Source organism: Panthera uncia (assembly GCF_023721935.1).
Source record: "Panthera uncia isolate 11264 chromosome D3 unlocalized genomic scaffold, Puncia_PCG_1.0 HiC_scaffold_8, whole genome shotgun sequence".
In the NCBI taxonomy this organism is placed as follows: domain Eukaryota; kingdom Metazoa; phylum Chordata; class Mammalia; order Carnivora; family Felidae; genus Panthera; species Panthera uncia.
In genome coordinates this window covers 66,184,103-66,209,183 of record NW_026057586.1, presented here as the reverse complement: position 1 = coordinate 66,209,183, position 25,081 = coordinate 66,184,103, and the positions used below count along the sequence as shown (strand labels likewise).

Below are 25,081 nucleotides of genomic sequence, written 5' to 3'. Positions count from 1 at the left end.
ATTGTCCTATGGCTCAGGGGCTGGCGAGATGGAGAACACTGTCCCCGGTGGGGGCACCGGCCATCTGTCCTCCCCAAGCTGCCGCTCATCTGCTGCCTCTCTGCTCCCGTTCCTTGCCTTATTAAGCCAACTGATGGCTCTGTTTGCCTTCAATTTCCCAGCCGTGGCTCCCCATCCATCTTTCTTAGCACAAAATGAGGCTTAATTCCTCTCTGATTTCACACATAGATAAAAATTAACGCGAGAGACGCACTGAGGCCAATGGCCCTATGGTTTGGATTTTTTCCCCTCTGTTAAAAAGAAGAGAAGAGAAGAGAAATTCTGAAGGGCCTTGGGGGAACAATATTGCAACAATCAAAGCTCAGAATTTGTCATCAGGTTTCATTTGCTTTTTGGATTCCACGGACTCTGAATGCCCGGAGAGAGGGAATAATTTATTATTATTCCCAGGATTCTCTTTGTACATGGTTCGTGCTCTGGGTGCTCAGTTCTTACGGGCAACCTATACTGTCCTGACCACCGTCGTAACTTTTGAGAATCTGACAGAGTTTTGCTCTCTTGACAGTTGAGGATGGTCAAGCCTATGACCACGGGTGCAGGGACAGTGTGGCATAGCCCAGTGCTTGTCAGTCTATGGGCATGTTAAAATGTAGATTATGATCCAGTAGTCTCATAGGGGGCCCAGGATTATGCATCTGCAATAATCTTGCTGGTCTGTAGACCACACTTTGAGAAACACAGCTCAGGAGAGAAGGGTTCTGGACTCATTTCAATTTCTGTGGTGGCTTTGAGTGAGTGACTTCACCTCCGTGAGCCTCTGTTTCCACATCTGTAAAATGAAAGTAATGGCTCTCATCATGCAAGATTGCTGTGAACATTTACAGCATCCCTGGCAGTTTCTCAGTATCTATCGACTGGGTTCAAAATGTGGCTGCAGGCACACCAAAAGCACAGGGACAAAAGAAAAATTGATCATTTTTTTGACACTTTGTCAAAATGAAAAGGTTTTCTGCATCAAAGGACACTATCAAGACGTGACAAACAACCCACAGAGCAGGAGAAGATGTTTGCACATCATATACCCGATAAGGATCTAATATCCAGAATATACAAAGTACTGTTATGACTCAACAATAAAAAGACAAGTAACAAAATTTTAAAAAACAACGGGCAAAGGACCTGAATAGATACTTCGCTTAGACGATCTACAAAGGCGGGGGGTGGGGGGCGCCTGGGTGGCTCTGTCGTTTGAGCTCTGACTCTTGATTTCGGCTCAGGTCATGATCCCAGTGTGGTGGGATCGAGCCCTGCTCATTCTCTCTCTCTTTCTCTCTCTCTTTTTCTCTCAAAATAAATAAATAAATAAGTATATAAACATTGAAAAAAGAGAAGATCTACAAATGGCCAAGAAGCACATTGGAAAAGCTGCTCAATATGATGAGCCATCAGGGAAATGCAGATCAAAACCACCATGACGAGAGAGCTTCACATGCACCAGGATGGCTAAAGGCATAAGAAGAAAATGTGTATAATAAGTGTTGGTGAGGACGTGGAGAAATTGGTACTTTACACAGCTGGTGGGAAGGTCAAATGCTGTAGCCTCTGTGGAAAATAGCTTGACAACTCTTTAAAAAGTTAAGCACAGAATTACCATATGACCCAGTGATGCCACTCCTGGGTATCGACCCAAGAGAAATGAAAACATACGTCCTCCGGGGCACCTGGGTGGCTCAGTCAGTTAAGCGTCTGACTCAGGACATGATCTCGCGGTTCATGAGTTCAAGCCCTGTGTCGGGCTCTGTGCTGACCGTGCAGAGGCTGCTTGGGATTCTCTCTCTCCCTCTCTCTCTGCCCCTCCTCTGCTCTCTCTCTCTTTCTCTCGCTCTCAAAAGTAAATGCGTAAGGGGCACTAAGGAATCTACTCCTGAAATCATTGTTGCACTATATGCTAACTAATTTGGATGCAAATTAAAAAAAATAAAAAATAAAACGAGTTAAAAAAAGAATAAAAGGAAATGCGGGCAGAAAAAAAATAGAGAAACCTTTTAAAATAAAGAAAGAAAATAAACTTGTACAGAAACTTGTACATAGAAACTTGCACACAGATGCTCTCAGAAGCATTATTCATAATTGCCAAAAAAGTGAGGAAGACTCAGGTGTCCACCAGGGAATAAACACATAAAATGGGGGCCCAGCCACACGATGGCATATTACACAGCCATAGAAAAGAATCAAGTGCTCCCCAGGCTATGGCGTGGGTGAACCTTGAAAACATGATCCCGAAGCCAGCTGCCAAAGACCACGTATGCTGGGTGATCCCATTTACACAGAATGTCCAGAATAAGCAGATCCGTAGATAACAGAAAGCATGATGGTGGATGCCAAGGGCGGAAGGGGGAGGGGAAAATGGAAAGTGAGTCCAAATGGCTATGAGGTTTCCTTTGGGGCTATTGAAGGCAGTCTGGAACTACACAGTGGTAACCGTGGCGTGATGCTGCAGATGTCCTAAATGTCACTAATGGTGAATTTTAGGTTCTGTGTCTTTTCTCCCCTATGAACTAAAGATTTGAATGGCATCGGTCGTCTGTCCTGGGAGCAGCCTCTTTGCCCGGGGCTGAGCGCCTATCCCTGAGGTTGGTCTAATGCCCTGGGGTTGGCCTCTCCTCTGAGTGGACTGTTGGTGTCTGGGCTGCCGAGGCTGGAGTGTACCTGAACAGATGGGCTCCTGGCTGCTCCAGTGGGGCTTGGAGGCGTTAATGCAAGTCAGCGTCTTGGCCCCCTGGAGCTCGTAACCCAGGTGGCAGTGGAAGTGGGCCACCCCACCCGAATGCAGGTCCATCACTGTGACATCCCCATAGTCGGGCCGGCGAGGAAAACTGCAGCTCAGCATGAAGGCTGCGAAGAAACGCAAAGGCAGACAGTCAACTCTCAGAGGGGGGAGAGATGATGCATGTGACCCACCTCCTGGGAGCCAGTTTGAGCTGAGGAGAAAAGATGAGGCCCCTGGGGGGGTGTTTTTGTGACTCCCGTGGATGCAGAGACTGCCAGACTGGCACTTTTTCTAGGCTGCAAGGTCCCCCCCCCCCCCCCCCCCCCCCCCCCCCCCCCCCCCCGCCGAGATCACAGGTTTGGGGTGAAAAATGAGTTCCCACGTCATCTGAGCCCCTCTCCACGTGGACACAGAATGGCCACCTGCTTGGGCAGAGGAGGGGCAGAATGAGCCAGGTAGGGTAGTCCTGCCAGCACGAACACCTTCGGCGTTTGTTAAACATGCAGAGTCTTGGACCGGAACTAGAACGAGCCCCCCCTCAGGAAATGCCAAAGGGTAAGACAGCTTGAAAATAACTGTCCTTGGGGCGCCTGGGTGGCTCAGTCGGTTAAGCGTCCGACTTCAGCTCAGGTCACGATCTCACAGTCCGTGAGTTCGAGCCCCGCGTCGGGCTCTGGGCTGATGGCTCAGAGCCTGGAGCCTGCTTCCGATTCTGTGTCTCCCTCTCTCTCTGCCCCTCCCCGGTTCATGCTCTGTCTCTCTCTGTCCCAAAAATAAATAAACGTTAAAAAAAATTTAGAAAATAATTGTCCTGGCCACGTACAGGGTTGGGCTTTGGAGACCAGTGTGAGTGTAAGTTCTTCCTCCATCACTTAGGCACTACGTGACTTGGAGAAAGGGACACAGTGACCTGAACTTGGCTCTCCTCCTCTTTCCAGTGGAGTTGACAACGGTCCCTGCCTCACGGCGGTCGTACGGATTAAACAGGAAACTCTGAGGAAGAGCCTCCTTGACCCAGTGTCTGCTGGGAGTGGCAGAAGGTTCTATGTGGCCATGCTGAGCTCCTCGAATTTCCTAAGAGGGTGTGAAACCCGTCCCAGCCCCTCCCCGGACTGTGGTCTGACCACCCCTGCTGCATAAGATATCCGTAGTCCCAGAACTCCTCTGGGGGATCACATCCAACTCGAGGGCCCCACCAGCTGTTTTTCTCCCCATATTCTGCCATGAACAAAGACCACAGCGCGTAGCCTCAACACCGGAACATGGTCATGCACACTCATCCACCTGTTTCAGAAACATCCAGGGGAAAAGTTCAAAGTGAACCGTTTCTCCAGATGTCTGTCTGGTTCATCTGACGTCACCGTGGATGGTGCCCAGTATCCAGACTCTACTTTCCCGAGCGGATATCTGGGAAGTTACCCAGTGGGAGCTTCTGGCTAAGGGAAGTAATCGGAGGTCATGGGCAGGGCTCAGGACGTGGGGGAATGGGATAGGGAGAGAGAGAGAGCCAGAAGGAAGGGAGAATGGAGGGAGACAAAAGAGGCAAAAGAGAGGGAGGGAAAGAGAAGGAAGGAGGCAGGAAGGGGGAGAGGAGAGCAAGGTGAACCGAAAGCAAGAGAGGAGTCTCAGAAACAGGCAAAAAGGAAAGAAAGCAACATTGTCACAGAAAAGAGACAGCAGGACCCCCCCCCCCACCCCGGGGGTTGAGGCTGGTTACCAGAAGCCCACCGACTTGCGTGGGGTTCATTTATTAGATACATGCAGGAGCCAGGAACCTAAATGGGAAACAAAGTGGCTTTGCTTGTTTTCATTAACCTTGAACCGAACCGTGGTGTTTCCTTCAGCCGCGAATGGCAGCGACAAACTGACGTATTTGCGGAACCTGTGACTTCGTCACCGAGAGAAATCGCAGGTATTTTCTTATCATAATAGATATCTTGACGTATCTCTTATGTGCCTCAGTACTTTGAAATTACAGTAATTATCAGAACTCCCAAGGGGGATTATTATTTAATGTGGTAATAAAGAAGCACGCAGATTATGATAGCACAGGTTAAAACAATATTTTGACAACTGTAATTCAAGATGACTGGTGTCCTTTTTTTTTTTTAATTGTACAGCTTTTATTTTGTGCTTTTGTTTTTTTATTTTACTTGTTTTTATTTTGTGTTTTTATTTGTTTTATTTTGTGCTTCTTCTGAGTGGGGGTCCAGAGGTTTTATGTAACTGCCAGAGGGACCCCGGGCACATGAGAATTCTTGGTTCCACAGGGAAACTGAGCCAAACAGCTACACCCCATCGGCCTTGCTGTGAGCTTACCCTGGTAGTGCAGTTGAAAGTTCCCGAAGACGTCGTCCTGGAAGGTCCGGAAGTAGACAGAGATGGTGTTGGTGGGGCTTCGAATGACCTGCCCCTCTACCAGGAGAGTCTGGTTGGCTAGGACAGTCAGGGTGGGACCGTCCACCCCGCGGATGGAGAGCAGCTCCCCGTCAGACAGGTTCACACTCTTCACCTGGGCACAGGCAGGGGCAGAGAGAAACCCACTACCAATGTAGCACTCTGAACAGACCCCAGCCAATGCCAACACCGCAGCCCTCGGCCAGCCCCTAGTCAAGGGGATAGACGGGCCCCAAGCCCCAGCCCTGGAAACATTTGGGGCCCTGGAAACATCTAGGCCCCCCGAATATCCCCAAAGGCTGAGGGACCAGAGTAAACCCAAGCTGCAGGGCAGAGGCACTGCAGAGATCTGGAAGGTCCATGGATCAGTCTCAAGAGAGAGGTTGCTGCAGGCTGGCAGCTGAGGGAAGTTCTCCTGGAGATGGTAGGAGGGGGAGGGCAAGGGCTTGATCAGCTTGTGCCTGAAGCCCCATCTCCAGGGGGACAGAATAAGGCATTCCACCAGAATGTAAGCTCCCCACAAAGGCAGGCATTTTTTTCCATTTGTTCAGTGGCCCCAGTGCCTGGAACATAGCACAGAGCAGGGGTTCGATAAATACTTATGTAGATCGAATTCATTCTTCCCCTTTCTGCACGAACTGGTAAGTGACGGAGGGAGGGGCTCATTTCTAGGGCATTCTCAGGGCCGCCCTCCTATGCTATAAAATGATGGCTCTAACTCCAGAACTTCCACAAAGAACTGCACACTTGATTTTCCAAGTCCGCTCTCCAGGCTTGGAAGAGAAAGAAGGGGGATAATTTAATTGTGCACAAAGACATTGTATAAGTGGGAGTAGGGGTAGGTGTGGTCTTTGGTCAGCTCCCAGTGCCCGCTCTGGATTTTTGTGCCTCTCCTTTACGCTGGGATCCCAACCCCTCTGCCCCTCATCTGAGCAGGGCAGGCCTCGCCCACGAGCCCTGTCCCTTTCAGATCACACACCTTATTCTTGTTCCCTCTTTGATGAACTCCTACTCATTCGCCAAAGCCCCACTAAAATTGCCCTTCTCTGTGAGACCTTCCCTGGTTGCCAAGGAGCCTGGCCCATCCCTCTAGTGTGATTCAACAACATGCCCTATAAATTCCCACTAGAGACCTCTTCAAGTGGCATCCTAATGTCTTCTAAGTGCATCTGTCTCAACTACAAAACGTACTCCTTAAGGGCAGGTACTGCACCTGTTTGCATGCCACCGTATCCCTCGGGGTAAACAGCTGTGATGGGTATACAGTAGGTGCTCCGTGAAGGCATCCTGTGCCTGGTAATCCAGCGTTAGACACAGAGTAAAAGGAGAGGGTCCGCCGAGTACCAGATTCAGATGGACGGCAACCATCGTCCGGTTTATTTTAAGTCCATGAACATTTATTAATTACCTACTGCATGCCACACACTCTGCTAAGCTCTGGGGGCCAAGACCACAGGTCCTGCTGCTGAGGGGCTTACTTTCTGTCCTTCCCATGCAAGTCAGAAAAACCTCCCTCAAGTAAAGTTCTGGTTAGATCACAGCCAACCCAGTTCCGAAACTTTCGCTGGCTCCCTACTGTCCGTTAGAAAAAGGCACACGTCGGGACCTCCCACTTTGGCCTGGATGGGTCTGCCACCACGTGGGACCAGCTTTCTTTCCCAGCCACACCCCCCTCCTCTCCTGGGAGGCAGTGAACTGGACAGTTCCCGCTCCCAGGCACCCCTCCTTGTTCCAGTTTTTAAAAGGGGCTTCTAAAGATGGGGTGGGGGGCGTCATTTGGGGAAGGCCAGGAACTAGGGCGAGGATCACAGGTAACGTGCGCTGTGCTAGGCTCTGGCTGACTGTCCACTGGGCACCGGGCACCGTCCTACTTCTGTCGCCCCGAAAATCTGTGAAGCGGTGGCGTTATCATCTCTATTTTTCTGATGGGGAGACTGAGGCTCAGAGATGTAAAGTCCCTTGCCCAAAGCCACACAGCTTTCATTGGCAGAGCTGGGACTTACACCCAGATGTTTGAGCCCTAAGTCACTTTGCTCTTCCATTGTTAGTTTCTAGGCAAACGTTTTACCGATCGCATGACCCAGGCGGGGCTCCCCTGTGTGTGTGAGTGTGTGTGTGTGTGTGTGTGTGTGTGTGGGTGCTCGAGAGGGGCAGAGGAGGACTCTCCTGGGTATAATGCCTCACAATTCATCAACATGTGCCCCTCCTCCGTGTATGCCAAGCTATTCCAGCTGAGCACTGCGTTGGGGACTCCTATTCATTCAACAAAACCCAGCTCAATATGCCCTGGTCAGGGCAAAGAGGGGGCCAAGGGGGCTAGGGGGATACCGGCAAGTCTGGCTCAGACGGCCCTCCGAGCCTTTGCCCGCTGGAAAGGGCAGGCACGGCAGATCGCCCTTCCGCCCTTACCTGGAGCTCCACACCATAGCCAGTGTAGACCATCACGTTGTATGTACACTCCAGGAAGCTGCTGAGGGGCAGTGGCGGGTAGTCACTGGAGTCGATGTACCCCTCAGGATCGGAGAAGCTCACACTGCAGGGAGCTGGAGGAAGGACTTGAATCAGGACACCAAGGGCAGCTCAGGTGGCCGCAGGGTGACAGCGGGGCTCTGGGACAGCCACATTCCCCCGTCCCCACTCCTCCCACTGCTGGTGATTCTCCTTCAGTCCCAGAGTCAACAAGATAAAAAAAACAGCAGTGGCTGACACAGGATGATTGCTTGCTGCGTGCCGCGGGGCGCCCCTCTAAGCAGCGGACAGGGCCGACCCCATTCACCCCTGTAGAGTCAGATATTTCACCCCCATTTTATTTATTTTTAAAAGGGAGAGAGAGGGAGAGCGCGCGCCCCTGCGTGCATGGGTGCGTGCATGCGAGTGGGGGAAGGGCAGGGGGAGAGCGAGCGAGAGAATCCCAAGCAGGTTCTGCGCTGTCAGCGCGGAGCCCGATGCGGGGCTCGATCCCAGGAACCGTGAGATCCGGAGTCGGCCGCCCAGCCCGCTGAGCCACCCAGGCGCCCTTCATCCCCATTTTGGAGACGCCTGCACCAAAGCTCAGAGCGGGGCAGCGCCTGCACCAGGCTCACACAGGGAGCGGGATTCGAACCCAGAGCTCACACTTCTTTAAAGGGAGGCCACAGTGCACTTGTCCAAGATCCATGTGGACTGCCACTTCTCTGCTTGAAGGCAGAACAGAGGACAGAAGTGAGACCGGAAGGTGGAAATGCATTTTACCAGGTCCCGGAAGTACGTGGAACAGTGAAGGCACTTTGAAAAGGCCGGGGCCTTCTGGGCAGGCGGAGAGATTCGGTTCCCACTGAAGACAGTTTGAATCCTGCTCTTTGGCGGTGTGGCCTCAGGCAGGTTGTTCGATGTCTCTGCGTCTCAGTTGTCTCATCTTTAGTTAATTTAATTTCTTTCAATGTTTGTTTATTTTTGAGACAGAGAGAGGCGGAGCATGAAATGGGGGAGGGGCAGAGAGAGAGAGGGAGACAGAAGCGGAAGCAGGCTCCAGGCTCTGAGTCATCAGCACAGAGTCCGACGCGGGGCTCGAACCCACGGACCGCGAGATCGTGACCTGAGCTGGACACTCAACCGACTGAGCCACCCAGGCGCCCCTGTCGTCTCGTCTTTAAAATGGGGATATTAATTCCGAGCCACAGGGTCAAGCTCACAGTCAGGGCTCCATTGATGGCAACTGATGGTGGGGCCTGGACCTCCCTGGCCCGCCTCCCCCCCCCCCCCCCCCCCCCCCCGCTCTCCCCCAGTGGGTGCCTCCCGGCTGCCGCAGGAGGGCTGGAGCGTCTGGGGGCTGCTTACCTGGAGCCTGCTCAGTCGTGATGACCGTGGTGGTGATGATGGTGGACGTCGTGGTCTCCTGGCTCTCCTCGGAGGCTGAGCCGGTCAGTTCGCTCTCACCTTTGTCCACCAAGGTCATGGGACTAGCGTCCTCGGGGGGAGCCTCGTGGGGGTCATCAGGCACGGAGGGCTCCCCAGGGTCTGGCTTCTGGGGGAGCGTGTGGGCCACGTAGGGCCGCGAGGTGAAGGGGGAGATCTGCAGGGGCGCGGGCGTTGTGGGGTCCGCACCTGCCTTCCGGTCCAGCCACAGTGGCTCCTCGGAGGCTGCGGGCTCGGGGTCCCCCGGTGGGCGGGGCTTCTCCGTGGCGGAGGAGAGGAACCCCGGGCCGGAGGATGCCGGCTGGGACAGAGCCCTCTGGACGGCTGCGGCGGAGGTGGCCTTGGGCCGCAGCTGCTTCCTGGCCGAGTTCACCTGCTTGAGAGAAGGCAGCCTCTTCCCGGAGGGGAGGGCGCGCTTGGTGGCGGCCTCCTCGGGCAGCGCTGTGGACAGAGCGGCGGAGGGGGCTGTCCCTTGCAGCCCCGGCTCGCTGAGATCTTCCCCTGACTGCGCTGGATTCGGAGGGGCCGTCGTCGCTCTCTCTTCGCGGCTCCCTTTGCTCAGACTGCTGCTCTCTAGTGCTCCCGAGGGCAGAAGGGAAGCACCCGAAGGGCCAGCGTCTCCTTCCTGGGCCACATCTGGGGAAGAGGAGAAAAGACGCCTGTTAGCTTGGGGCCGGGGATGGGGGTTAGCTCCTCCGCCTCCTGAGTTGGGGGCCTAAGGTGGTGGCCCAGAGCTTGCCAAGTCCCCCCACAGATATGGGGGCTGCCTTCTTCCCTGTCTCCTGACTCTCCCTTCCTCTCCTTTCCTCTCTCTCCTGCTCCCTTCTTTTCTTCCTTTGGCTGACAATGGAGACTTAGGGTTGATCCTGCCAGGCCCGAGCTAAGCATTAGGGTTACAGAAAGCAGGGGCGTAAGAGTCTCACACACTAGTTGTGTAATGTACTGGGAGGGGTAATAGGAAAGGAGAAATGGTCACATTTGGTGCGATAGATGCTTAGAAAGACATAAAGCTTTGCATGCTAATAGGGCAGAAAGAACAGGCCTCTAACTCAGTCTGTGGGGCAGGACCACTATGTACAGTTGGGCAGCTTGTTCACTGCACAAGGATGTGCCATGAAGGATGAGTGGGGGTTGTAACAAACCCACACTCTTTTCTCCAAGCCCTGTGCCCTGGTTCAAGGCTATATTGTACTGGATTGAGGAGGCAGGGGGGACTTTTTTTTTTTTTTTTTTTTTACACTAAATAATTAAAAACTGACCTTGTGGGAGACACAGAAAGAGTTGAAGATTTTGAATCATGAGATGGGTTCGGAGCAGGAAGACCGTGGAGGCCTGGCAGAAAAGAGGACTATGATGGGGAGCAGATGGTGACTAGAGAGGAAGCTGGAGACATGGGGTGGCTGGGGCCAGACCGTGGTGGGCAGTGTATACCCTGCTGATAACTTTCTGTGATTTATTTTTGCCTTGAATGCAAACCCACTTAGTAATTTTAAACAGGGGCTGGCCCTGGCAGCCGTTTGGCAGATTCATGTCTGAAATCCACTGCATTTACCCGAGACCCACTTCTGTCCATTGCAAGCTGGCGCCTGGCTCTAACCTCTCTGGGCCTCAGTGTCCCCAGCTGTAAAATGGGGCGATGGCTTCCTGTGCCCCAGGACCGTCACTGTTCAGTAGGTTGATGCATGTAAAGCACACAGGCACGCATGGACGGATGGGTGCCTCGCCCACGGTGAGCTCCTAGCACGTGCCAGCTGCTGTCACTGTCTTACTGCTGTCACTCCGATGGCACCCTTCGGTAGGAAACCAGAGCAGCCGGAACATTACCGATGACGATCTCAACATAGAGAGGGATTACACCCTGGGAGAGGAGCCCCAGGATGATAGCTGTCCGGACACTCCCTCAGCCACAGTCTCTGGGCCCTTAAGCATTGTCATTTAAATGTATTTCCGCACAGCCTTTGGAAAGGCTCATTTGCTTTCACGGTGTCAGCGGCTGTGGCTCAATCTGTATAGACTGCCAGTTTGCAACTCTCATCGACAAATGTCCCTGTTGTGTAACATTGATCACCAGCCAGCGTGCATCCCGGGCTCACAGTCGCGGGGCAGGAACTGGCCTGGGGACGGGAGGACAGGGTACGCGGGTGACCTGAGGGCAGATCAAGGTCGTTCAGGGCCAGGCAGGTTTCCTGGTCCAAGGTGGGAAGCATCAAGGCTTCCGAGTTAGGCCTGGATCCGAATCCTGCCTTCAACAGTCCCTAGCTACCCGAGCCTGGACAAATCCACTCAAGCCTCTTCTGGGTGATAGAGCTTCCCCATCTGCCTCATAGGATTAGATCAGACGTGGGTCGGCTCAAGAGCTGTGCTTTTCCATGTTCGAGGTCGCTTTTATCACCGGACTGGTATCGACCATCTCTGCAGACCGTGCAATGGGAAAAAAGTGAAGGGGCAAAAAGAGAGGAAGGTGGGGGTCAGGACGCCTGGCTCCCAAGCACCAACTGTGGCTCCATGTGCAGAGCTTGGCTGCATCCCGAGGTCGGGGGGTCCAGAGGGCGCTGCTCTCTTGGCCGCTGCTCCCTAGCATAATTGTGTGGCTTTCGTGGTCTCTTCCATTTTCTCTGTCTGTGTCAAATGGGCAACCAGACCAGGTCAGACTTGTCAGGGCGTCCAGCCCTGACTCCGTTGATCTGGGGAATGATCAGGTAATTGGCAATTATTCTTAGAGCCTTTTGCTAATCTTGCTACAAAAGGCAGGGTGAGTGCTTCGATCCTGACACTGGCTTGTGACTTTTCTTGGCTCCCGTGGCTGTATTCGTTTCTGCCAGTCCCGTCACACAAAAAAAATGTCCCCTCGATTATAAGTGAGGGAGGTGAGAGAGGAGAAGGAGAGGTGGTGACAGAAGACACAAAGCCCATCGGTGTGCCTTGGCCGTAATGATAGTGAAATTTTAACATTTTATTATTTATTTATTTTTAAATATTTATTTATTTTGAAAGAGAGAGAGAGAAAACGGGGGAGGGGTGGAGAGAGAGGGAGACAGAGGATCCGAAGCGGGCTCTGTCCTGACACAGCGAGCCCCATGTGGGGCTCAAACTCATGAACCATGAGAGCATGACTTGAGCCGAAGTCTCTTAGGCCCTGAAGTCTCGGGCCCTTAGGTGACGGAGCCACCCCAGGCCCCAATATCATTTATTTTTGATTGCTTTGTTGAGTGCTGAACGTGCCGGGCATGTGCTACATGCTTTTGACCCATTACCTCATTTTATTCTTTCTCGACCTCATTGGGGACAAATTATTCCTCTTGTACGGATGAGCTGTGGGATACTAAGTTAACTTTGGAAGGTCATACGGCAAAGCCGGGTTTCAAACCTCGGTTTTCCTGATGCCGAAGACCGTGCTAGCAGCTGTCTTAGGAATTATGGGGTAGGACGGGGCACCTGGGTGGCTCAGTTGGTTAAGCGTCCAGGTCACGATCTCACGGTTTGTGAGTTCAAGGCCTGCTTGGGATTCTGTCTCTCCCTCTCTCTGCCCCTGCTCCCTTATGCTCTCTCTCTCTCTCAAAATAAGTAAATAAAGTTAAAAAAATTTTTAAGGTAGAATTATGGGGTATTGTTATTCTCTTCTCCTCAGCTTGAAGTGGCCTCCCCCTCCAAAGACCACCCCCCAACTTTCAGTTTTTTGCCTCCCTGCTGGGTGGGCTAGAGTGTTTTTCAAATCTCCCAAATGATGCCTTCACCGCTCAATGTTTTCCGTGTTAAAATATGCATTTGTTGGGGCGCCTGGGTAGCTCAGTGGGTTAAGCATCTAACTTTGGCTCAGGTCACGATCTCACAGTTTATGAGTTCAAGCCCCACGTCCAGCTCTGTGCCGACAGCTCAGAGCCTGGAGCCTGCTTCCCATTCTGTGTCTCCCTCTCTCTCTGCGCCTCCTCTGCTCATGCTCTGTCTCTCTCTCTGTCAAAAATAAACATTAAAAAAAATATATGTATGCATTTGTTAGTCTCCCCTGCCAGACCCATGACATCTGAATCTCCAGGGGCGGGGCTTGAAAGTGAAGGATCGAAAAGCCCCTCCCGTGACTCTTATCAGAGGTATCAGAAAAGCTCCTTCTGGAACCTGTGATCTCGCCTGACTTTCTACACCTTCCTTGTTAGTTCTGCCTTCGAGGTGCTGGAAGTTTCAGTTGCCAGGAACCCGGGGTGTGGGTTTGGGCCGCAGGTTGTGACTCTTTCGGAGGCCCGCGCCCTCCCCTGGCCACCCCAGCCCGTCTAGATCCAACAGAGCCAACAAGAGAAGAGGGGAACACAAGAGAACGTCCATAATTGGCTTCCTCCCCACAGCCCCTGCACCCAGCTTGGGAGTCCCCGCGGTAAAACTAGAGCTAACCACGGCAATAAGTAGGCATTTTAGGAAGTAAGTCTGGCCGGGCCGAGTCAGCTCTTTCCCACTGAAAATCTCACTGCCAAGGGGAGCTGTGTCTCCACCAGGTAAATTCACCTCCCTTCCCCACTGTTGCCTCCTTCCCAGAGTTCACACGGTGGGATCTTGCTGCCAGCTCTAAACTCAAGGCCACGCTCAACACTGACGACTGTGTATCTGTGGTCTGCCACGGATGCAGCCTGAAGGCCTTGTTCTTGGCCGAGACACTGGCCAGGGGAGTTACACATGAAAACAGGTCCCAGCAGGAGCGAGTCAAAATGGGGTTCCGGGGCCTTGGAGATCCAGAGACTTCCTCACTTGCGGTCCACTAGGCTGGCTTTCCCCGGGCGCCCCATGACCCCCGGATTAAACTGACTCCTCTTTCTCTGAGCACTTGCGATCTTCAATCAGCCGAGTCACATCGGGCGGATTCTTACTCTACCGTGGGCATTCCATGCTGCCCATCGGTTAATGAGCCACAGCACTGGTGCCAACTTTCTCTGCTGGCTGATCGGACAAGAGAGTCGACGCTCTAGGGTATGGTCCCTGCACTCAAGGAAGACAGACACACACGGGCAACCGAGGACGGATGTCCGACAGAAGAGACAGAGCTGTAATTAAGTGCATACTGATGCCGCTCTCCTGTCTCCAGACATAGCGAAGGTCGCCGAAGACGAGGAAGCATTTGTTCCTCGCCCCCCTCCCTCTCTCTCTCTCCAACTTTGATGGGGAGCGCCCCCCTCCCTCTCTCTCTCTCCAACTTTGATGGGGAGAAGGGAAGATTAGACTACGAAGCGTCCCATTAAAGCCGAAAACGCACAGCGCGCTCTGCAGCTGGAGGTTTGGAGGCTAGACGCCCGGGAATGACTAGCGACAGCCTATGGCCACGCGTGGGCACCAAGTGATGGAGCGGGAGGTACAGGAAACCACAGCTGGGGAGCGCGTCTGCTCTAATGTGCGGGGAAAAGAGCAAGACGTAAAATTCAATGGCGTGTGTGGAAACAGCCGGAACGACCAGCGACAACAAACTGCAATGCGGAGCTGGTTTTTTGTTTTTTGTTTTTTTTTTTTTTTTGCTTTGTTTTGTTTTACTTTAAACCCTACCAGACTTCACCGTTTTTAGTTTTTAAATTAATTGTTTTAGCACCCAGTGGTGGAGAGGCCGCGGGAGAGCAGACACACATGTGTTATCACAGAAGCACCCGTTCCCTGAGTATTCAAACCCCTTTGGGTCCCCCGGGGTGGGGATGATGGTAATTCTTCTCTCGCTGGACTGTTTCACAGTGAGGACTTTTAGGAGGCAGGGCTGGCCGGTGCATCAGTTGATACGTTTCTGGTAAAGGGTATTACAAAAACACGGGTCCCTATTCTAAGCATCATTAATAAGACCCGATTCAGTGGTGGTTTCTCGTGCCTTCACATTCCTCAATAAGAAATCGCCCAGCAGGGGCGCCTATGTGGCTCACTTGGCTAAGTGTCTGACTCTTAATTTCGGCTCAGGTCATGATCTCACGGTTTGTGAGTTCAAGTTCTGCGTCAGGCTCTGTGCTGGCAGCCTGCTTGGGATTCTCTCTTTCCTTCTCCTTCTGCCCCTCCCAGTTTCCCCCTCTCTCTCTCTCAAAAGAAAGGAAGGAGGGAGGGAGGGAAGGAGGGAGCGAGGAAAAGAAAAGAAAAGCACAGAAAAGAAAAGAAAAAGATATTGCCCAAAAGGGACAAAATTAAAAAAATTAAATACCCAAATATCGCATCTTAGACACCCAAAGGCTCCTAGAATTCATGCTTACAAACTGCCCAGAGAAGGGACCGAGGTCCCTGCCCAGGGTCACACAGCATGTCAATAGCAGTAGGAAGACAAGGCTACTAGAGGCTTGAAAAACCACACCCAAACACATCAAACAAAATGGAAAACAAAACCAGGAACATCTGGGCTGCCGGGAAGAATGCCGGGAAGTCCTTTACCTGCTGCGTCTATTTTTTTGTTGGGGGGACAAGGAGTTGCCCTGCATGTGGTAAGATATTGAACAGCATCCCTGGCTTGCACCCACCCAATAAACCAGTAGCTCCCCGAGTTGTGACGATCAAAAATGATTCTAGGGGTTCTGGGGGGCTTCTTCGGTTGACCGTCTGACTCTTGACTTTGGATCAGGTCATGATCCCAGGGTCGTGGCGTTGAGCCCCGAGCTGGGCTCCTCTCTGAGCATAGAGACTGCTTGAGATTCTCTCTCTCTCTCTTTCTCTCCCCCCCTCTGCTCCTCTCCCCCACTCACACGCTCTGTCTCTAAAAATAAAGCAAAATAAATTAATAATAAAAAAATGATTTCAGACACTGCCAAAAGTCCCACCAGTGGGGACAAAATTGCCTGTGATTCATGACCACTGACACCGGCCTCACAACTGAGAAGATCTCCCCTCCCATTCCTGGGGCTGCTCAGCTGTGTTTTACTTGTATCATTGACTTTTAGGGTAGAGAAGGTCTTAGCTGAATCCCCATTTTACAGGTAAAGAAATTGAATTGAGTGAGGGCTGAGTTTCCTTCTCTACTCACATGTGCTCATTCATTCATTCGTTCATTCATACATTCGTACATTCGGTGGGCACCTCGTATGGGCCAGCACTGGGCCAGAGGTCCACCTTGAATAGCAAATAGCTAAGCTGCCGAACATACCCCATTCCTTACAGCCAGGGAGGACCCAGCTCAGCCGGCTCACTGAGTCCCGCAGGAACGAGGACCCTCAGCTAGATTCACGGCGCCGATCCCGCCTGGATTTGAGTAGACTTTCCGGGACGGAAAGGGCAGAGGTGGGCTTGCGGGCACTGGGGTTCCATCTGTCGCCTCAGTGGCAACCCTGTAACCGTGTGGCCACGAGACAACTCTGACATTCAAATGGTGATTGACACTCTACAAAGCTGTGATCTCATTCCGCCTGTAAACAATTTGGTCAGATTGGCATTCTCTTCGTCCCATTTTACAGATTAAGAAAGGAAGTCAGGGCACCTGGGTGGCTCAGTCAGTTAAGCATCTGACTTCGGCTCAGGTCAGGATCTCGCGATCCGTGAGTTCGAGCCCTGTGTAGGGCTCTGTGCTGACGGCTCAGAGCCTGGAACCTGCTTCGGATTCTGTGTCTCTCTCTCTCTCTGCCCCTCCCCTGCTCATGCTCTGTCTCTCAAAAATGAATAAATGTTAAAAAAATTTTTCTTTAGGGGCGCCTGGGTGGCGCAGTCGGTTAAGCGTCCGACTTCAGCCAGGTCACGATCTCGCGGTCCGTGAGTTCGAGCCCCGCGTCAGGCTCTGGGCTGATGGCTCGGAGCCTGGAGCCTGTTTCTGATTCTGTGTCTCCCTCTCTCTCTGCCCCTCCCCCGTTCATGCTCTGTCTCTCTCTGTCCCAAAAATAAATAAAAAACGTTGAAAAAAAAAATTAAAAAAAAATTTTTTTTCTTTAAATCAAGGCTCAGAGAGAGGAAGTGACCTGTCTAACATCGTGGAGCAAACTGGGATAAGTTAGCTACTTTCTTGCACTGTTTCCTGTGCTCGTCCCTTTTCCCCATACCCTCAAATAGTTTTTCCCTATAAAATAATTTTTAAAAATGCAAGAACACCCGGAAGGTATGAAATCAAACGTGTAAGCACCGCTCCTCCCCGACCTTGGCCACCAATCCTGCCTTCTAAGGAGAACCAGCGTTGGTAGGATTTTGTTTAGTCTCCCAACGAAATGTACTGATGTAAAAACCAGACAGTATTTTTTCCCCTGAATGCTGCGTTAGTACATTGGGGGATGTGGGGTCGGAGTCCGAATTGCCACGTTCAGCCCAGTGCTCGCTGCCCATGAGACCCCGGACAGTCACTTCCCTTCTCTGGCCCTCACTGTTCTCGGCTGCAAAGTGGGATTGTACCAGACTTCTCTCTTAGTGGTGTTAAGAGCGCAAGATGAGATCTCAGGGTATGAAGCCCAGAGCTCACAGAGCAGCCCGACAGCCTCCCGCTGTCACTTTCTATCTGAACGTCCTCCGAGTTATTACATTGTATATATTTGCTCTGTCACTTACTAGGAAATGCATTTTGAAATATTCCAGTCACACAAGAAGAGTTAAAGACGAAGGCAACACGTGCCCATGTATATACACCTTCAGCTGAAGAAACAGTATTCGGCCAGTATGTCAAAGCCCCTGTGTGCCTTCTGACCACATTCTCCTTCTTCTTCTCCGCCCCCTGGGGGTGGCTACTGTTGTGAACTTGGCCTTCAGAATTACCATTTATTTAAAAAAATTGTTTTAACGTTTATTTATTTTTGACACACACACACACACACACGCACACACACAGCACAGGCGGAGGAGGGGCAGAGAGAGAGGGAGGCACAGAATCCGAAGCAGGCTCTGGGCTCCGAGCTGTCGGCACAGAGCCCGACGCGGGGCTCGAACTCACGGACTGTGAGATCATGACCTGAGCTGAAGTCGGACGCTTAACCGACTGAGCCACCCAGGCACCCCAATCAGAGTTTATGTTTTAAGTTGGTAGAAAATCATTTGGGATGGATGGGTAGTACATTTTTAAAAATTTTTTTCATGCTTATTTATTTTTGAGAGAGAGAGAGAGAGAGAGAAAGAGTGTGAATGGGGGAGGGGAGAAAGAGAGAGAGAGAGAGAGAGGCAGAAACTGAAGCAGGCTCCAGGCTCTGCACTGTCAGCACAGAGCCCAACGAGGGGCTGGAACCCACGAGCTGTGAGATCATGACCTGAGCCGAAGTCGGACGCTCAATTGACTGAGCCACCCAGGTGCCCCTCGTATTTTTAAGACGTAGAAATCAGATCATAAAATCTCTGCCTAAAACCCACCAATAGTTTCCCAGCATGCTGAGAATACTATCAAAACTCCTTTCAATGAGCTACAAAGCCTTTTGGATTCTGGCCTTGGACCTCCTTCTCCAACACCACCTGTTACCATCCCCCCACCCCGCCCCGCCCTGCTGCCCCGCAAAGTACAGTATGACCACACTCTACTTTTTTCTTTCTGTTCCTTAAACCTCCCAAGTTCATTCTGTGCCTCAGGGCCTTTGCACATGCTTATTCCCTCTGCTTCAAATTCTCTTGTGTGGTATCTTTACTTGGCTGGCTCCCTCTGGTCATTCAGGTTTCAGCTCATCTTCTCCAAGACCTGCCCCCCACCCTGCCATTATTGCTTTCTATCTCATTCCCTTAGGAGTGTGCTCCCTGCAAACTGAATGACTCCGGATGATGTTTCCTTGTTCATTGTCTCTACAAGATCCACACCCAGGCAGCAGGAATGAACCAGGTTGGGACAGGCAGTGCCTCCTTCATTTTTGGATTTCTGCAGCGCCCACAAGCTGGCCAGTGAATATTGGGGGCTGGAGAACAAGAGAAAGGATGCCTTGGGGGGATTTAGCAAGTGCTTATGAGCTGATGAAGTTTCCTTCAAATCCATAAATTCTAGAATTCTAGAATTCTGTGCATGGGTGGTAGGGAGCAGGGCATAGACATTATTAACAGAAGATCAAGTACCCAGGTTTCATCTTAGTGAAGGCGACTCTGGTCTGGTCCTCAGACCTTCTTATGGATCAGTTGTCTCAACTTCCTCCTTTTCCACCCAATTTCCTCCTCAGGGGAAATATGGACAGATTTCTATTCCTGTCCTCCTCCTGCACACGAGTTAACAGGCAGTGAAACGGGTGGCAGGGAAGAGGGTGAGATCACTGACTGACCATCTGTGATTCAACCCCTTTCCATGGAACAGGAATCCCCCTTCCATTACAAGGGTACAGGGGAAGCCCAGGTCTCCCAGCAGACCGTGGCAGGAAGGGAAATTGAGGCCCTCAAGCAAAGCCTCACTGCATTCTCCCCCTGGCGGTTCACCCCCCATGGGAAGGGAGGAGGGAGAATCCCCTCAATATGAGATCGGCCAAAACCAGGAGACCATCTAGGGAGTGTCTCCATGAGGCTCAGACATCCATCACTCTGAAAAGAAATCATCAAAAGCGATTATATACGGGGGTGTCGCGTCCTCAAAGACAGAGCTCGGGAAACGTCCAAGGCCGGCCAGACGCCCCCGGCAATGGAGGCACCAGGGTTGAATGGGGAGTTGGATGAGCTCAGTTTTTCATTTTTACAATGCATCAAAGAACCCCAGTCCCACCACGAGGGAAGCAAAGACGGCAACTTGTATCTTGAAAAGACATTTTTAGATATCCTTTTATTCCCAAAGCCGTGGTTATGAAAATCCTGCTTCTCTCTCAGACTTCGCTTCTTAACGGCAGCCAATTCCATCTGTCCTGGCCAGAGGGATCTTTCCAAACCACCCCCCTTCCAGCGGCCCTCTCCCGTGTTTATTCATCGTCCCTGGACTCATAGCACCACCGAAGAGGTAAGTTGCAGCGTTAATCACACTGTCATACTTGTCTGCTTTCTGTCTTGTCTTCCCCACCAGGAGTAAGCTTCCCGAGGAGAGCGATCACGTCTGCCCGATTCATCGCTGCCTTCTTAGGACGTATCCCATGGTCGTGGACCTAACACGCAGTAGACCCCTCCTGAATACCTGTTTCATGAACCACGAATACACCTGCAGGACTGGTTGAGAACAGACTCAGTGTGTTAGAGAAGTGCACTTAAGAGGGGCCGTAGGGGTGCCTGGGCGGCTCAGTGGGTTAAGCGTCCGACTTCGGCTCAGGTCATGATCTCGAGGTCCGTGAGTTTGAGCCCCGCGTTGGGCTCTGTGCTGACGGCTCGGAGCCCGGAGCCTGCTTCGAATTCTGTGTCTCCCTCTCTCTCTCTCTCTCAAAAATAAACATACAAAAATAAAAATAAAAATAAAAAAGAGAGAGAGACTGCAGACTGGGAGACTGTATTACTGGCCATCATAAAAGTGAATGCATGGTACGTTGAATCCTAGATAAATGTGCTCTGGTTTACGACCTCGTGTCTGGAGAGATGCTTCTCGGTGAACACACACACCTAGCTGCTCTCATGACAGAACACAACCCCGCCATGGTGCAGAGAGTGCCAGGGCCCATCCCCGTAAATCCCATGATCTGCTCCGGCAACAGAGGGCGAGCAGAAGCCCGGCTGGTGAGTTTGCTCGTGGTGGCCGTTATTCTTCTGGCGTGGCCCAGCAGGCCACGGTTGCGTGGATGGAGATCACGACGCAATGGACGCGTCACCCAGGAGAGCCCCCCAGACTGTATGCAGTGCTGAGGCCCGGAGTCCGCTGCGGACCCGGCCCCAGGGGACTCGCAGCCGCAGTCAAATCGGGGAGCTTGTGCTGGCAAGAGAAGACTCTGGCGGTGTCTCTGATTCTAGGGTAATTACCGGATAATCGTCCTCCTCGAGCTGGTTTCTCGCCCGTGAAGGGGCCTCCTCTGCAAGGCCTGTTGGGGTCCGTCCAGTTACCTCTCATCAAAGCTGGTGGGTGGGCAGGCGGGGCATGCATTTCCCCCGTGAATGAGCCCGAAAGCTGCGGGAAGAGGGGTGCCATCCTGCCTTTGTGTCTTTAACAACCTGATTAACTGTGGCTGTCACCCGTGCCAGCTGACTGGCATTCAAATGCTTCTTTCCCTTCCCACCTCCAAACCCCCCCACCCCCGGACTCCATTCATGTCTCCTGGCGCAACTTTGTGATTTCTTGCCGGTGGTAGTGTAGCCGAGATGGGGAGAGAAATAAGGTGGCGGGTTTATTTGTGTTCAGGAAAAAAAGTCAGTGAGTCACTGAAGGAGGGCTGGGAGACAGAGGCACGAGACAGAGACAGAGACAGAGAGACGGGACAGCTCGGGGAGGAACCCCACGGCAGGAAATCTACCTAGAGTCAATTACCTATATAGCTGCACAGACAAATATAATACTTGGGAGTGAATCCAGATGGTCCACAAGTGAGTTTAAAAGACGTCATGAGTGAGTCTGCCACGTCTCTTCGCCTGTTTGCTCAGATTCACAGACAAGGACAGACACCAGATCGACACCCCAGCCGTGCTCAGAGGCCGAGAAGATTGGAAAACCCGCACACCCAAGCTCGGGCCCTGGTTTTGCCGCCAGGCTTCGTGGCCTCGAGCAAATCCCATCTCTCAGAGCCTTGGTTTCCGGCTTCGGGAAGTGAGGGCAGTGCTCTTTGCCTGGTCCACCCTAAAGCAACAAAAACTGGGGAGACTGGGGTGGGGGGAGGCAGTTGTGTGTAGGACTGAGGTCTAAGATGCTTAAAGCAGTTTTACAACTTTGAGGCTTATTTTGTTTCTTTTAAGAGATGGGAGCGGTCCTTTCTTCAGACAGAACCTGGACAACAGTGGCCTTATTTGCTGGGGACAAATAAAACATGTTCACGGCTTCACCTGCGCCGTTGAAAAATTTTCTTTTCCTGAGAAGGGTCTATTCCTATTTTGTTATTTTTTTTATTATTTTATTTTTGAGAGGGAGAGACAGAGAGTGAGCGGGGGAGGGGCAGAGAGAGAGGGAGACACAGAAGCGGAAGCAGGCTCCAGGCTCCGAGCCATCAGCACAGAGCCCGACGCGGGGCTCGAACTCACAGACCCCGAGATCATGACTTGAGCCGAAGTCGGAGGCTTAACCGACTGAGCCATTCAGGCACCCCTCTATTTTTTTGTTTTAATGATTTAGTGTTTTGATCGTAAATGGCAAAGCTGGGATTTGAGCCCGGGCTGTCTGACCCCCAAACCCACACCCCAGTGAGGCCGAGAAGTGGCGATATGTTTATTCCAGCTGGACCCCGAATCCTGGCCTGGCTGCCTCCAGCGTGAATGTCAAATGTCACCTGCTAACAAGCTAGCACAGTATCTGCTCCAGCTATGAGGTCCCCAGGGACAAAGGAGGACACTAACTATGCCCCAGTACTCCTCCTGAGGACTGGACAGTATGGAACAGTGAGAGAAAAACTTATCCAAAGGCAGAACCCAAAGGTGAGGGAGCTGGCTTAGCATACCCATTTTAGTGATGGGCAAACTGAGGCCTGAGGTGCAAAGGGAAAAGCTCTGGGTTAGGAAGGTTAGGGTTCCTCACTGGCTCACCCTATGCCCTTTGGTTCAAAGTGTCTTCTCATCTCTGGGCCTCACTTTTATCCTCTGTATAACAGAATAATTTCTTCAAATAAAACTTTAAGTGGAATGAAAAGGATGAACTCAGCCGGTCTGGATTGCCCACACCCTGCATGTTTGAAAGAAAGTTTGACCCTTGTCCCTACTCCTGGGAGGGACCTTCAAAACCCTTGGAACTATCCCGCCTGATGGGAGGGTCTTAATTTATGGAGGTGTCGCGCCCCGCCTGGTAGTCAATGCTAACAGCGTGATTTATGGGTGGGGACCTTGGACTTGGCTTCAGTTTGACTTCCAGGGGAACTGGAGACTAACGTCAGCCACATGGGCATTCAACTGTGCCTGTGTGATCAAGTCCCAGTGAAAACCCTGACCCCAAATCTTAGGTGAGCTTTCCTGGTCAACCATAGTCTGTGGGTGTTCCACAGCCCCTCATGCTCAAAGTCTGCGCTGTCGACCTGAGTCCATCGGGAGAGGACGACGGGGGGCATTTATGCCTGGCCTCTCTCGGACTCTGCTCTACGGTGCCTCTACTCTTTGGTGATTTTAGTCTGGGTCCTTTCACTGTACTAGACCGGACCGCTGGGTGTGACGGCTTTTCTGAGTTCCGTGAGTCCTTCCAGCAAGTTCTTGAACATGCTGGTGGTCCTTAGGGAGCACTGACCCCCTGTAAGCAGTCCCAAACAGGACCATATAGTTTGAATCAGGACTGGGGGCAGGGGTCCGAGAGCCTCCCTCTGAGGCACCCCCTTTCCTGAATCACCTTTGAGGAGGATGGTGGTGGTGAAGGCTAATGGTGATAGGGTTTTACCATATGCCGGCTCCTGTACTGAATGCTTTCACGTGGGTTATTTCATTTACTCATCTCAACACCCCTGGGAGGTGGGGAATATCATGATTCCCATCTTACAGATGTGGACTCTTAAGTTCAGAGACCTTTGGTCACCTGTCCAAAGCAACGCAATTAGTCGCTGGTGGGTGGGGCTGGCCGTGGAACATAATTTGTAACGCACCGGACAAGACGGTCTCTCCTGTCCCTTCCAGAGCTGATGTCCAATGGGTATGTGATCCTAGGGGGTAACTGATCTTTGGGGGGCATGGCTGGGAATCCTGGGGCTCAGGGATAGACATGGTTTCTGCCTCCTCTGCTGTCTCAGGTGATTTTGTCCACGCCAGGTCCATACCCCCTACAGTCCGCGCCAGCTTCAAGGGGGACTTGGCGCCAAGTGGAAGAAACCATTCCATTCTATTCCAGCCCGTCCCGCCCGTCCCGCCCGCCCATCGTGTCTCATCCCACCCCATCTTGTCATATCAGGTATGGATCACGCGCCGAACTGGGAAGACGCGAGGACGTACGACACATCCTCTCTCCCCTCCGCCTCCGCAGGCCAAGGTTCCCCACCAGGCAGATGAGCTCAGTGTGCCCTGGGGAGCAGGCTGGCACCACGAAATGCCAAGCCTCAGGCTCCTCCATTCTTTAGCTCCTGGTCCTTGATGCCCACCTCTGGGAGCCCGGCCAGCCTCTGCCCAGAGCCTAACGGGCTCTTGCAGCCAATGAGGACAGTGGCTCGGGTGTGTGTGGGCCTGGGGCCCAGGCGCTGCACAGAACATCCCTTCACTCCCAGGCCTGTCCGGTGGGCAGATGGTGGGGGTGGGGGGGGGGGGAAGCGCTGTGGGGGGGCGGATTGGACGGTCCTCAGAGCGGCCGTTGTCGGCCCCCTGACCCAGCAGAGACCACACAGAGCGCCTCAGTGTCCTGGGCGCCCACCTGGCCCCCTTCACAGGCACTGTGCCCGCGCACACTGGCACTGGGCCATCTCCCCGGGGCGGGGGGAAAGATGTCTTTTTATTCACTCAGCAGCCGGCTCTGCCAAGGTTGGCTCGGCACACGCGGGGCTTGAGACACGGAGGAAGAGACAGATGCAGAGAGATGAGGCAGGGAAGACAGCAGTCTCCCTTATGAGCATGGCCTCAGCTTGGCGCACAATACTGCAGATCATTTTCAGATAATGGCAACGACCGCGGCCACTTTGAAGCATATCGTGTGCCACGCTCTTTACACGCGCCGTCTCATTTTCTCAGAGATGCCCTGTGATACGGGGACAGCTCATCTCCCCATTTCACGGATGGGAAGACCGAGGCTCTGAGAGGGAAATCCATTCACCCAAGAACGTACCGGGAGCTCTTTACACGCGCCATCTCATTTTTCTCAGAGATGCCCTGTGATACGGGGACAGCTCATCTCCCCATTTCATGGATGGGAAGACCGAGGCTCTGAGAGGGAAATCCATTCACCCAAGAACGTACCGGAAGAGGGTGGTGGACCTGGGATTCAAACCTCGGTCTGTCTGACATATGAACCCCGTAGCGTCTTGCTCTCCTGCATTTCCGGTATCGTTCAACCTCTTTTCCATTCTTTTTTTTTTTTTTTAATGTTTATTTATTTTTGAGAGAGAGAGGGAGAGAGCGCGTGTGCACAAGTGGAGGAGGGGCAGAGAGAGGGGGACAGAGGATCCAAAGCGGACTCTGTGGTGACAGCAGAGAGCCCCATGCAGGGCT

General features: G+C 52.4%; 1 protein-coding gene across 1 annotated transcript in view; it reads right to left on the bottom strand.

Moving 5' to 3' along the window:
- The window catches only part of SEZ6L (seizure related 6 homolog like), a 176,784-nt gene that overhangs the window by 58,890 nt on the left and 92,813 nt on the right, over positions 1 to 25,081 (bottom strand). Inside the window, exons 2-5 of the mRNA XM_049619574.1 lie at positions 8,984 to 9,697; positions 7,577 to 7,710; positions 5,090 to 5,282; positions 2,710 to 2,895 (exon numbers count right to left, since the gene is read on the bottom strand). Coding sequence (XP_049475531.1) covers positions 2,710 to 2,895; positions 5,090 to 5,282; positions 7,577 to 7,710; positions 8,984 to 9,697 — 1,227 coding nt within the window. The remainder of the gene's footprint in view (positions 1 to 2,709; positions 2,896 to 5,089; positions 5,283 to 7,576; positions 7,711 to 8,983; positions 9,698 to 25,081) is intronic.